The sequence below is a fragment of the Rattus rattus genome, chromosome 18 (genome assembly GCF_011064425.1).
Source record: "Rattus rattus isolate New Zealand chromosome 18, Rrattus_CSIRO_v1, whole genome shotgun sequence".
Lineage (NCBI taxonomy): Eukaryota > Metazoa > Chordata > Mammalia > Rodentia > Muridae > Rattus > Rattus rattus.
In genome coordinates this window covers 18556013-18569712 of record NC_046171.1, presented here as the reverse complement: position 1 = coordinate 18569712, position 13700 = coordinate 18556013, and the positions used below count along the sequence as shown (strand labels likewise).

At 44.5% G+C, this 13700-nt stretch overlaps 1 protein-coding gene across 1 annotated transcript in view; it reads right to left on the bottom strand.

The window, feature by feature from the left end:
- The window catches only part of LOC116887647 (AT-rich interactive domain-containing protein 5B-like), an 87237-nt gene extending 75471 nt beyond the window's left edge, over nt 1-11766 (bottom strand). Inside the window, exons 1-2 of the mRNA XM_032889235.1 lie at nt 11302-11766; nt 10592-10846 (exon numbers count right to left, since the gene is read on the bottom strand). Of these exons, the coding sequence (XP_032745126.1) occupies nt 10592-10846; nt 11302-11322 (276 nt within the window). The 5' untranslated portion in view covers nt 11323-11766. The remainder of the gene's footprint in view (nt 1-10591; nt 10847-11301) is intronic.
- Nucleotides 11767-13700: the final 1934 nt, after the last annotated feature.

Sequence of the window (13700 nt, the reverse complement as noted above, 5' to 3'; positions counted from 1 at the left end):
TCGCAGAGGCCCTGAAGCCATACATACGTGTCCACACGCACATAAGCATGTGTATGTTATTTTCACTGGTAACGTCTCTAGATTCATTAAATTGTGATTAGCACATAAAATTATGTATTTAAGGGGTAGATGGCACCAATCTGATGCATGCATGCCACACAAAACATTGCCGCCCACCACCTCACAGAGCCTCCACTTAGGGCCCATGAGAACTTTTAAGGACTTAACTCTCTTACCATTCACATGTACCAGGCTGTCCAGGAGCACCTCAGCCCTCAGCCATTTTCGTACTGAGACGCTGTGCCTTCTACTCGCTCTCACCCTCTATAAACACAGTTCTAGGACACGTTTCTCAGGCCACCGAGATGGCTCGGTGAGTCAAGACACTTGCCGCCAACCCTGACAACCTGAGTTCAGTCCTCAGGACCCACATGGTGGAAGGAGAGAACTGACTCCTGAGAGTTGACCTCTGACCTGCACAATAGCCACTTGTCCTCAGTCACAAAATAAGGAAATAAATGTAAAATAAAATTTTATGTATATAATATATACATATTATATATATCTGTACACACGCACATATATACATATACATACATATTTCTTCCTTAAGAGTACACAGAATTAGCATGACTGAAATATTTGCACTAAGCCCTTTGTCTCCAGTTAGTCTGTGCTCTTTTGTCCTGGCTAAATGTGCTTTAATTAGCAAATATCTGTAAATAATTTACTTGCTTTTCAAACACAATAGAACAATGGGGTCAGCTTCCACATACATTTACCAAGCCTGTATCTGGATCTTAAGCTAGGCTCTCCCATTGTTCAACAACTCTATTAAGCTGCCTCCTTCTTGCTGCCTTCCTTGGCGGAGGTTGGGGGTGGGGTGGGGCTAGAAACCCAAGTTCCAGTAACAACGCCATATTCTACTGGACCCCAGAAGCCCAGTACACAAGGTTCAGGCTTGTTCAAGCCCTAAACCTTCCCCCCCCCCCCACAGTGAAAAATAAGAATGTATTCCAAGAATAGGCCATGGAAGCAGTTGTTCTAGGATGAGGGTGCCCATCAAATACCTTCATCCCCTGAAACCCTTACAGTATGAGCCTGACCCCCCAAAACCCCAGACATGAGACACCCAGGGAATCCCAGCACCTCATCTGGGCTCCGCAGGGGTTAAAACTGCTCCACGCATGCAGTGCAAAGCAAGATGTTAAATCAAATCAGAGAGACTGCTCCGGGACCAGAGGCATATTATTTTGAATAAGATTGAAAAGGCCAGAAAAAGCAATTCAAAAACATTTCAATTATGTATTTCCCAGAACTACATCTTTGAGCAAGTAATGCAAATGCTACCACCACAATAAAACTTCTTCCCGCATAAAAGCATATAAAGCAGGTTGAGCAGCATATACTTTATAGATCATATGCATATTTCGGACTATTAATAAAAAATGCAAAAAAAATCTATGTGTGCCTTACTCTCCGAAGCAATACAGTAATTATGATTAAGGGACACACAGCACGGAGAGAGCCAATTTATCTTCCCGGTGCTCAGGAATATACTATTGTGTAACTAAGCAACTAAAGACAAAATATGGTGTAATTAATTCACTCCTATGCTTATTTAAAAGACACAATTAGAACATTTTTATTTTCCAGCTTGCACAGTAGCTCACCATGCTTGAGGCCGTAGAAAGGAAAGCCTAATTCGCAAAGACAGGAGTTTAATGTTTAAGCCAAGCATGGGCTTTAGAATTGAACAGGAGAGGACCCGGACACTGGGAGTCATGAGAAAGGAAGGTGGGGGAGGGGTCAAGAGATGGGCTAGCAACACGTGGCCTCTGCTGTCTGTTTCCTCGGTCGGATGTAAGGGCTGAGCATGGCTGTGAACTGGATTGTCCTGCGCACGAAAACGTAGGCTGCTGTACCCATAAGGCACAAGGAGTCTAAAGAAAATTCACGTCATCAAGCCACCATTCTAGTCTGAGTGACAATGTCAAGTCTCCGTCTTTCCTGCTGCGGGTACACGGCTGCTGTGGTCTGGATCCATTGGCTTGACTTCAGAGCCCTCTTTTTAATAATAGTTATCCGCATGTTTTCCAGTGGGTTTAAATGGCACATAGACATTACATGCGTGCGTGAGGGGCGGGGCGTTCGCACTTCCCCGTATGAGTGTTTGTGCTTGTGTGGGCCAGAGGTTGAATTCAGATGCCCTCCTAAACCATCCTGTACTTTACTGTTTGAGACGGGGGTCTTCTACTGGACCCAGAGCTCATTAGTTTGTTAGAATAGCTGCTCACTAAACCCCAGGGATCCCCGGTCTTCCCCTCCTAGCCTTGGGATTAAAGGCATGGATACCTGGATGCTGGGTATCTAGCTCTCGGGTCCTCTGATATCCACCGAGCCAGCCCCGAACCCACATAATTTGAAAAGTGTTGCCAATATGATGCTCAGAGTCCAGGATTTGCATGGACATGCTCTAAGGGCCAAGGCCTAGGTTCTGGTCTATGGAAACACGGGTGAGGATTACACTACGCCCTGAACAAGTCCACATTACACAAGGACTTGGGGACAGATGCTTCCAGAAACAAAGGATCCATGACCACATCGCTTAGAGCCAAACGAAATCTCTTAGGCAGCAATCGATAGGTTTGTTTTAAATACCCTTAAAAGCAGAGTCACCAAGTAATCATTAGTTACAATATTATTCTGAGTAGAGGATGGCAAATATCCAACTGCCCTGCTATAAAAAATGACAAGCGAACGCATTGGATTCAAGCAATTATATGCTGGATATCGGTTAAAACGAGACTTTGATAAATGAGCCCAAGTTGCGCGTTACCAGATGCCACTATGAACAACGGCGTGCTTTATTAATAATTAATAACCAAGTATTTACATGCGTGGACTCTTGTACTTCATAAAAAAAAAATAACATTTCCTGAGTACGGGCCTGACCGTTTAAATGTCAAGAGAGGTTTTAATTGCTTTCGGTACGGAGTCACTATTAAACCTTGGTTAAGGTCATCCATCTGAGAAAAATGCTATTTTTTGTGAACTGCTGACAGGACTAGGCTGGAGACTGACTCTTCCTCTCTCCAGAAGTCTCGGTTTCAGTTTTGTCACTACAAAGTCCCTAATTTCAACGAGCTGACTGTTGAAGATCAGAAGGTACCCGGAGAGACCATCATGGCGGTTCCAGGCTGAGCCCTCGATCTAAAACATTGGCTTTTTTCTTTGGACAGTCCAACTCACAACATCCGTTCACGTGTTTTGTCATCCATTGGGGTGATGTGGGTTTTAGTAGAAGAGGAGAAAGTGTGAGATGGGGTCCTGAGGTAAGCTAACAAACTGGTGACCAGCCCATGGGCCAGGCTGAACGACGTCGTTTCTAAAAGGATTTACTTAGTTATTTGTTATGTATGCGTGCGTGTGAGCCCGCAAGAGTGCATGTATATCCCATGTGTGCAGAAACCCCCAGAGGTTAGAAATGGGCATCAGATCCCCGACATGGGAGTCACACACAGTTGGAGAGCCATCGGACGTGGGTACTGGCAATCAGACGCAGGTTATCTGCAAGAACAGAACGCACTCTGAAAGGCTAAACCAGGTATTTCGAAGATATTTTTTTTTTTAAGTTAAATCAGCTGTCTGCATGTGTTCATGTGTGCAAACATGAGTGAGGCACTCCTGGGGGCCAGAAGTGGGTCGCAGATCTCCTGGGTTTGGAGTTACAGGTGGCTCGGTCTTTGTAAGATAAATAGAGGATCTGAAATGACTGAGCTATCTTTTCAGCCCCACCCTCCCAAGTGTTGTCATTTCACGCTCAGCCGTTCTGAACTCAGTGAACTCCAAGGAAGAGGGGAACCGTGCTAGCTATGTTACCTCACACAAAGAGAGAGCCCTGAGATGCACCAAGCTAAAGCACCATCAGCTCACGGGTTCTTGAGAAGGGGATTCATGACCCTGAGGAGAAACGCCTCTGGCACATAGTGGGTACTTTATAAATGGGCATGCGGCCCCAGCACACAGTAGGTATTCTGTAAAAGTGTATCTGGCAATTGAGACTCCCAAGATAAAGACCTCGCTTTCTACTTTCTAGAAAGAGCATGAAACATCCAGGGAGACCTTAGCTCATTTGGACTTCAACTCGGGACGGCAGCTGGAAAGTCTGACGATATTTGTTTGACCAGAATCTGTCAATCAGGGTGGGATAGTCTGTGAGGTTCCCCAAAGGGGCGGTTCCCTTCCACCTCCGCTGTGCTTAAGGGCCCAGTGCACACTAGTGCACATAGACGCCATGTTTTGCAGTTTACTCATGTGACAGGACATCTCTGATTGTGTCTGTCTGTATGTCTTTAAGCGTATTGAACTCACCACTTTGTTAAGATTGATCAACTTCTGGAGAAAAGGGGTCAGTTTGTCAAGTGTTTTCTAGTCATCTCGTTACCGCCTACGAGGTTAACCCTCAGCAAGTAGGATAGATATATATATATATCTGATGAACATAAGCCAGACAATACCTATATTGCCTGGAACTTGGATCTCAGCCATTCAAAATATACTTTAATGTGAATTGTATTTATTCACAAAAAATGAATGTCTTAGACTCCATATTAAAACACGTCCACGGGGTTGGAGATTTAGCTCAGCAAGGCCCTGGGTTCGGTCCCCAGCTCCGAAAAAAAGAAAAAAAAAAAAAAACACGTCCACATCTGCAAACGATAATGACATTATACTGATACCAATTATCTTATAATACGAGATCCTGTTCTGAGCCAAGTAGGAAAGAGGAATAGGGACTGGGGAAATAGCTCGTACCAAGAGCACGTGCTAAACAAGTGCCAACCAACCGAGTTCAGTTCCCAATACTGAAGAATAGAAACGTTCCGTCTTCTACATCGACCTTATGGGTCAAGGGTCAGAAGACTCTTTCTGTAAAGGAGCAGGCCAGACAACAAATATTTCTACTATGTTGTTGATCATGTGGTAGCCGTCAAAAGTATTAGCTGTGTTGTCCCAGCTAAAGAGTTTCAAATACTATATAAATAAATGACTTTGGCTACGTCCCAATAAAACTTTATTTACAAACTATCAGAGGGCCAGATTTGGCCTTCAAGTTTTAGCTGGCTGGCCCTTAGCAGAGTCCAGTTGAGTGGCCCCCATGCAGTGCTTTACTTCTTGTTCTAAACATGGTTAGAGATGTCCCTTCATTTAGTTTTAAAGAATGACTATGAACAGACAGTAGCCAAGATAACTGAAATCATCAGTCGCTGAGTTCCCGTGGGTCCTGATTCCAGATGAAAATCACCTCTACCACAAGAGGCTGAGTTTACCTAAGTCCTGTGCTGGCTGCCCCACCCCCACCCCACCCCACTCCCTTTTTTTTGTAATCATTGTCTCTGATTTTCTCAGTAGAATTAAGATCAGCAGTTCCATTGTACAGATGAAAAAATGGAGTCTTGGGCGAGGCAGAGCACCATTTAAGGACAGAAAAACAAGTCAAGGAGACTCAGAAATCTCTAAAATCAGCTTACAGGCTTTGCAAAAACAAAGACAGCCCAAGGCAGAACCGTCTAGATTCCAGAACGCATCTGCCTGGCCCCCAGGTATGACCAAATCAGGTAATCTTTTGAAAAATGTTGCCGGTCCGGTTTGCGACATTTTTCAGTAGCAAAATAAAAATTCTTAAGAAAGCTTCTGTTCTGATGACACAGCTAAACTCAACACACAGAGGAAAAACAGCCCCAGTGGAAGGAACCAGAGTCACCAGGGACTATTAGCAAAGTAACCCAGGAGTTGCTAGGAACGATTCAAATTCCAATGAGAAAAGCACATACCAGTATGCAGGATAACAAACACAGACAATCACTACTGACTTATCCACTGAGTACCTTTCCACCACATAGTAGTAGCTCATTTAGTCCATAAAACAATCCCAGGAAGTAGATACCACATGCCCATATATGGATGAAAATATTGAAACACAGAATGCTTGAGAAATCCTTCAAGATTCTACCACTAGATTGAGACCATTGAAAGTCTTCAATGTTTTGGATTCAACTCCAACTTATACTGCTCTCATTAGAATAGGCATCTCTGAAGTAGTTTCTAAACGGATCGCCACTTACGGTGTATCCTGGACGGTGACAACTACATACTATTAGAAATCCTGAAAGCAAGCTGGAGTCCAAAACATCCAGGCATGCTTGGTCTTGACTCCATGACATCATTAGCTTAACTTTCCCCATTCCTAGTTCCAGGCCATCAACAAACCTTCATGTAAAAACCCAAGCCTGCACATGCACACATTCTGAAAGTCAACTGCCGATAAATTAAGTCCTTGGCAATTTGAGAATGAGCATGATCAGAGGTTGCCCAGTATTGGGATCAATTACCCACCAACTCTGCCATGTCCTCCCCTGAAGAGCTACTGGACACACGAGCCAATTGAGGGTGATTACCAAAGTGCTGAGTCAAGACAGCATCACGATTAATCCAACAAAATCCAATAAACGTTATTATGACATTTTATTATTTATAGATAAAAAAAGTTTATAACATTCCTACCCAGAGTCCTTTTTATTTTAAGCATCTTGAAATATCTAAAGTGCTTTCCCCTACATAAGAATGTCTCTCAATCCCTCAAATTTTTCAGTAGTTCTCGTTATTATTCCCATTTGATGGGAGAAGAAACTGAGGCTCGGATCTTTATGGTTATTTAAGGTCGAACTGAGACTAAGTTGCAGAATAGAAATCTGTGTGTGTGTGTGTGTGTGTGTGTGTGTGTGTGTGTGTGAGAGGAGAGAGAGAGAGAGAGAGAGAGAGAGAGAGAGAGAGAGAGAGGTACTTGTATGCATGGGGTACTAGCATGTTTGTGGAAGTGAAGAGACAACCTCAAGTGCTAACATCTACCTTGTTTAAAGTCCTGTTCACTGCTGTGTTCCATCTCCAGCTAGGATCACTGCTTCCAGTTTATGAGGCACTGAGGATTTGAACCTGGCTCCCTATGCTTGCCCAGTAGATGCTTTATCCACTGAGCCATCATCTCCTTAGCCTCAAACATCTTTTGCAAAACGCCTTTCCTCACTGCAGATCACCAGCCCTGGCCATGTCTGACGTCACTATCGCCCTGGAAACCAATCAATAGCTAATTATTAATAACTATGAAAATAATTTCGCTCTATGGCTTCGGTTGGGATTACTTGAACTACGTAAGATAAAGTCTTCTAACCCTGAATGTTCGAGCCCTGAGGGCTGATTGGGTAGCCTCATTTTAAAATGATCAAGAGATCGCCTTTAACGGCGCATGCTTGGAGAATCTACTACCATGTGCTTTCTTGTTTCAAGAATAGATTTTCGGGGGTGGGGATTTAGCTTAGTGGTAGAGCGCTTGTGTAGCAAGCGCAAGGCCCTGGGTTCAGTCCCCAGCTCCGGAAAAAAAAGAAAAGGGGAAAAAAAAAAAAAGAATAGGTTTTCATTGGAGGACACAAGCTTAAAGTTCAGGAAGGACTGGGTGAGACTGGCCACATTTGACAGGCAACATGACCTTGGTATGTTCCTGTCTCCATCTATAAAATGGGTAGGCACAATCCTGCATCACCCAGGTCTCTTGCAGTGACTGCAAAGATTCATGTGGAATAAAAAAAAAAAAAAAAAAAAAAAATCTGCTGCAAATCACAGTGAACCACACAGGGACGCTATTTCTAAACTCACACAATGATCATGTTCCTGCTTTTAGAACTGACGTCTTCCCATTTCAAGAAATCAGAAAAAGGCAGAACGACTCTTTTTCAGCGGAGAATACTGAGTCCTGGTTGTCCTTTTCAGATAGGTGCCGATGTCAGCTCAATCAGGAAATTATTAACCTCCATTTGGTTACTTAAAATAAACTCTACTGGCTGATTAAATGTTCTTGAACACCAAGAAAACATTCCCCTGCATTTACCAATGGCAAAGGCATCCTTCAAAACTATTTAAAATCAATAATAAAAACCATTTCAATGTATATAAACAAGTTAATGGAGTAGGCGAAAACAAAGCAAATTTCTTAATGAGAGGCCCTGTTGCCCCCTCTAGGCGCCTGCAGTAAATGCTGGTCTGTGATTCTCCTCCCCAGGAGCCTGGCTGCTGCTGTTCTGCTAACGTCTGACTTAGGCCAGGGGGGAAATGACATCACCGGGGTGGAAAAGCGATCCTGCACCGGGAAACTTTCTACCTGGTTTCCATTTGTCATAATTATTTTGCACAATGCAGCTTCCATTTGCATAATTTTGAGGCGTGTCATTATCTCAATTGAAAATTGTTTTAATATGGCTGAATAACTCACAATGACATCAGCCGAAGTCCTAATGAAATATACAAGTATAATCATACAGCTAATTACCAGCCGTGTTAGCATTAAAAAACAAATCATGCATAATATTAGACTATGCATAAGCAGCTGAGGATTATAAATAGAGCCGCCCTCTCTCCACAAACCCCCTAGAGTTTACTTTTAAATGGCAAGATTAATTTTCTGAGGTATGGCTCATACAGTAGATACGAAATGCCTAGATCATTACAGCTCCCCATAAGGAACAATTAAAAAGAGATCGTGTGTTTAAAAACGTATCTACTCATTGTCAACAGCTCTGACAGACAGATGGGATCGTCTGTGGATTTTAGTCTTAAATCAGAATTCGCCATTTAGTTACACCAACAGAAATTAAAGAGGATCTAGTGGGGTCAACCCGGGGTCTTTTCAACAAATATTCCAATTTCAATTAAAAAAAAAAAAGAGAGAGAGAGGAGAGAGAGAGAGAGAGTGACCACAAATATCCCATAAAACACTGAATGATTTCCTCCTGGGTTTAGTCCGAAGTCTGTTAGGCACCAGCTCTTTTCTGGATATTTAATCCTTCCCTTCTCCAGATCACAGGCCATGTTGAAGTAATAAATTTGAAAAGCAAATAATAAGAAATCAGGAAGGGGGAGGGAGAAGGAAGACAGCTGCGCAGCAAAGTTGGGTCGGGGGAGGGGCTTGAGCCCGGGGGAAGTCGCTCAACCTGTTGGTGGGCTGCAGGGGTCCCACTCTGCATCCACACAGCACCTTAGTCAGGCTGCAGGCGGAGCCCGGGAAACCGAATGCTTACACCCTAGGCTAGTCGGGGAGGGCGGGGGAGGGGTGTGTGCCGGGAGGAGGGCGGAGCTTATTTCCGAAAAGGCAGATTCCTGGGCCGAGGGTCTGACGAACTCCCTTAATTAACCAGCCGCGGACCACTGAGGGGTAATTGATCCGGGGAGAGGGAGTGAGCTAGCAAGGCCAAAAAGTGCAATCAACTCCATCAGCTCCAGGAATTTCTGCCTGGGCTGGCAGCTCCAGGGCCCCGGAGGAGTTCAGCACCGAACCATTCATTTAACAACAGACCTACCTCGAAAGCTCGCGAGCCTGGCGCCGAGCTAGCTGCCCTCAAAAGTCTCAGTCTGATCACCCTGCTCTCTCTCGGGAGACACAAAGCCTGACCAGGGGGGCCGTGCGCCCTCCCTCCCGCCGCGCCCTGAGCGCAGACTCCCCAAAATAGTTCCCGTGTGTGTGTGTGTGTGTGTGTGTGTGTGTGTGTGTGTGTGTGTGTGTGTGTGTGTGTGTATGTAAGGGGTGGGGGTAGCTATCGCTTCACCGAGCTCGGCCCTCGGACCCGGGGTGCCGGTAGAGGTGCGGTCACACCCGCAGTGACAGAGCCCGAGGGAGGTGGCCCGGTGGCTGCGCCGCGGGGTCCCCTCCGCGTCCACCCCGCGCGCAGCCTCGCACCTCACCGCAGAGGCCCCTGCACCCAGCCCCACACCCCACTGGAAGACGTCCACTTCGCGTGGAGTCACTGGAAACCAGAACATCAAATGGCTCCGGGAGGAGGGGGAGTGGGCGCGAGATAGTTCTTAATGCCGAACGTGTTTGTGCCGGTTACACGACCGCTTTGAAATCCGCCCGGGCAGATGCGCAAGTTATTTGAATGTATTATCCCAGTACCTGTCATTTATCACTTCAGTCAACACGCCTTTGCCAACTCAATTGCTTTTGATCTCATCTGCCTCCGTTTCGTAATTTCCGCCCTCTTAAACATATCAAATACTTAAAAGAAAAAAAAAACGCGAACAATATCAAAACCCACTAAAAGAAAGCTACCAAGCCTAGGAGCCAGGCATGAAGGTACAACTAAAAAAAAAAAAAAAAGCAAAAAATATGTATATTAAAAATATGTATATTAAAGCATGGGATATTAATCTTCAAGAGGAGGTAGCTAAACACACACACACACACACACACACACACACACACACACACACACACACACACCCTGGAACAAAACCCTTCTCGACAAGTTATTTGATCTTGACTAAAATCAGCAGTTGGACGGTCTTTGTAAAGCTGACAGCCAAACTCTGACAATGGTAAAATACTCCAGCCCCAGTTAGTGGCGCTACCCCTTTAAAAAACGAGCGGATCCTGCTCACCGCAGAACTGAATACAGTATTTTCAAGCTTGCCTTATAATACGCATTACTGGAGGGGGGGGTGGATAATAAAGAAGGAAGAGAGGGAGAGATAGGTTTACCACCTCGCCATGGTCGCTATTTCGGCCTTGGGGAGTGTCTTCGGGAAGGAAATAAAGTTTCGAGCTGGATAAAAGTTGCCGGCTGGTCCTTTCTTCCCACAACAGCTGGAGCTCCGCTATGCAAATCGGATCCTTTGGCGTACATCTTACAAAGAAAAAGTCGCCAAGGGACAAGATTCTTGGTTTTCCTTCAAGGTGGAATTGAAAAGCCTTATAGAAAATATAAGGTCCGTGTAAGCCACACGGTGAGCCGACCCACTGCAGGAGGGGGAGAGAGAGGGAGAGGAGAAAAAAAAAAAAAAAAAAGCACCACGTAAATAATGTAGCCATCAAGCACAAATATCTATTCCTAGGCACATTCACACACAAGACTCTCAATACAGACCGGCCCACAGATAGAACGTTGGGCGAAAAATATTACAAAACCCACTAATTTTCTACCCCCTAAAAAAAAAAAAAAAAAAAAATCCTCCGGGTCCCCACCACCACCCTTCCCAGTTCCCCATATGAGGCGATAAAATTACATTATGTAGGTATGATCAGCGCAGGGATTTTTAAAAAAACAATAAAAATGATTTTGGGGGGATGCAGAGGGTAAAAGTTTGGTAAAAAGTTTGTGGGGGGTGTGGGGGGGTGTGAGGGGGTGGGTGAGCTGGGGGGTTGGGGGCTGCCGGGGGGCGGCGGGACCGCAGGAGCGGAGGAGAGCGAAATACCTGGAGTGAGTTGGGCTCCATCTCGACGTTCTGAATTGATTGAACTCAACATTCTCTCCAAACTTGTTGGCTTGAATGGATTGCATCAGGTCCTGGCAGGGGAAAGCATTCTCTGCTTGCAGCCGGCGTGATGTCTCAATATAAAACTAAGCTCTAGCCTCCCCCTCGGCACCAAAATGATTGAAAATATATCCTAATATTTCTTCGAAGACTCAATTTTCATCTCCTGTCAAAAAGATGTGGGTTTGCAGCCAAAGATGGGTTGATCAAATTCGAAATAGGGAGAAGGGCTCAATCCGACCTCGGCGGGAAGAGAATGGATCAAGGCAAAAAGCAGACAGGAAGATGTAAAAAAAAATTGAAACCCACCCTAAAACCAAGTAATGAGTGTATGTTTATCTTCCCCGTTTCTGTGTCTGTGGCTAACGTCGGCTGAGATTTTTGGAGCAGACCAAGTCTCCCGAGCTGCGTTGTGCATCTGACAGGACCTGCTTGTATATGTCTAATATAAAGAACATTTCCTGCAGAGATTCCGGGGCGCCGCTCCTCTTTCTAATGCTCCTTAGCAGATTTGCTGTTATTAGACATGTAGATTTGTTTGATAGTTAAATTACGTTTCCTCACTGCCATGTTTGAGAGAACTAATCTGTTAAATTATCTTCCGATGCCTATTTACACGGAAGGGAAAAGTGGGTTATCGATTATATAAACATATAAATATTAATGCATTTGTTCGCTTCGCAAAAAAAATACTCAGCAGGGGAAAAAAAAGGAAGAAGAAGAGCAGAAAGACAAGTGAGCAGTGCACACACGTCTCGTGATTTTGCAACAATATTGAACGGACAGCAACTGCATTTAGGGAGAGGAACAATAAACCGTGCATGATAAATCAATACATGCGAGCCGCGAGTCTGCTCGGAATATGAATTCGGGCTCCGGGTTCTGCGTGTGCATTCTTTAATTTTGAAGTATATACACTCGTACGTGTTTACAATGCTGATGGGCGCCAAGGGCTCTCTCAAATGATAATGTGTTTATATAACCCGGCGCTACAGGAATAATATACCGACTTCTACCCCACCCCCAATCCTTCTCGTGCCCCCCCTCCTCCAAAAAAAGGGAGGGGGAGCTTTCTCGGTAATAGTTTGAAACTGAAAAAATAATCCATTTGCAAACTAGTTAAATATCATCAGAAATTAAGCTGTTGGAAACGGGGGGGGGTGGTTAACACATCGTAAGACAATAAAGGTTTTAAATGTGTATATTTATTGTTCTAGAGCCCTGGAGCATTGCGCGGTTTGCATGCACGGCTATTATGCAAACAGAGAAACTTAAGAGCCACAGAACAAGGAACAAGCAGGGACTGCAAAGCCCTAGCTCGCTGCGACCCAGCTGCCGGTCCTCCGCCTGGCTCGCTTGCATTTTCGCAGCGTTGATGTAAAATGGTGTACTCACTTCCCCCACCCCTTCCCGGCTCTCCTCCCACTCTTTCCAGCACCCCCCCAACCCCCCCCGCGATTTTATTATATTGGCACCAATCTTTCCAGAGTGGGTCTGGCAGGCTAAAAAAGTAAACATGTACTATATGGGGGATAAGGTTTGTATAGTACGACAGTTGAAACTCGATCCGCGATAAAATTACAGGATGTTGAAATTACTAGCAAGCTATTTTTAACGCTTTCGCAACGTTTCACCTCTACCCGCAGCATCGAGTTGAGACAGGATTACTTTAATGAAAATTATATTCACATGGCTGAAGTTAATACACCCAGCAGAGCACAAACGCCTCGTCTTCGGTGATCTGGCGGTGGAAGGACCCTCTGTGTGTGTTTTGACGCTTTTTTTCCATAACGTCTGCCTCCGCTGCAGTAAGAATTAGGGCGCTGAACATTATCTAAAACACATTTTTTGATTCGGAACATGGAGAAGTCATAAAAAAAGGCAAGATGTATCTTGTTTCTATATACACAGAGATAAACGAAAGAAAATGGCAGATCCTCCAATTACAATAAGTAATAAAAGCCCATGCCAAAAAGCCCGTATTCTGGAAGCTGTCGAAAAGCTATTTTAATAATTTAAAGTAATATTCCAACTCCGCACCGTGGGGGAGGACAGTGTACCAATTTACAGTCTTCCATCTTTTGCATTAGCCAAATTATGACTTGCACATCACTCCTTAATTATCTTCCTTGAAATTTCATCTGATCTTACCATTTCATAAACATGGGTTAGAGAGAGAAATTACAGCCCTTTCGCCCTCTCTTTTTAACTTTATGGTGCACACTGCAGACGTTTGATTAGAATAACCCATTTTGTTCATTTTTAACATATGAATGGATTTGACTGAAGGGCATTTTACATATTTAAAAAAAATATTCATGAGCTGCCTCAGGCTTCCG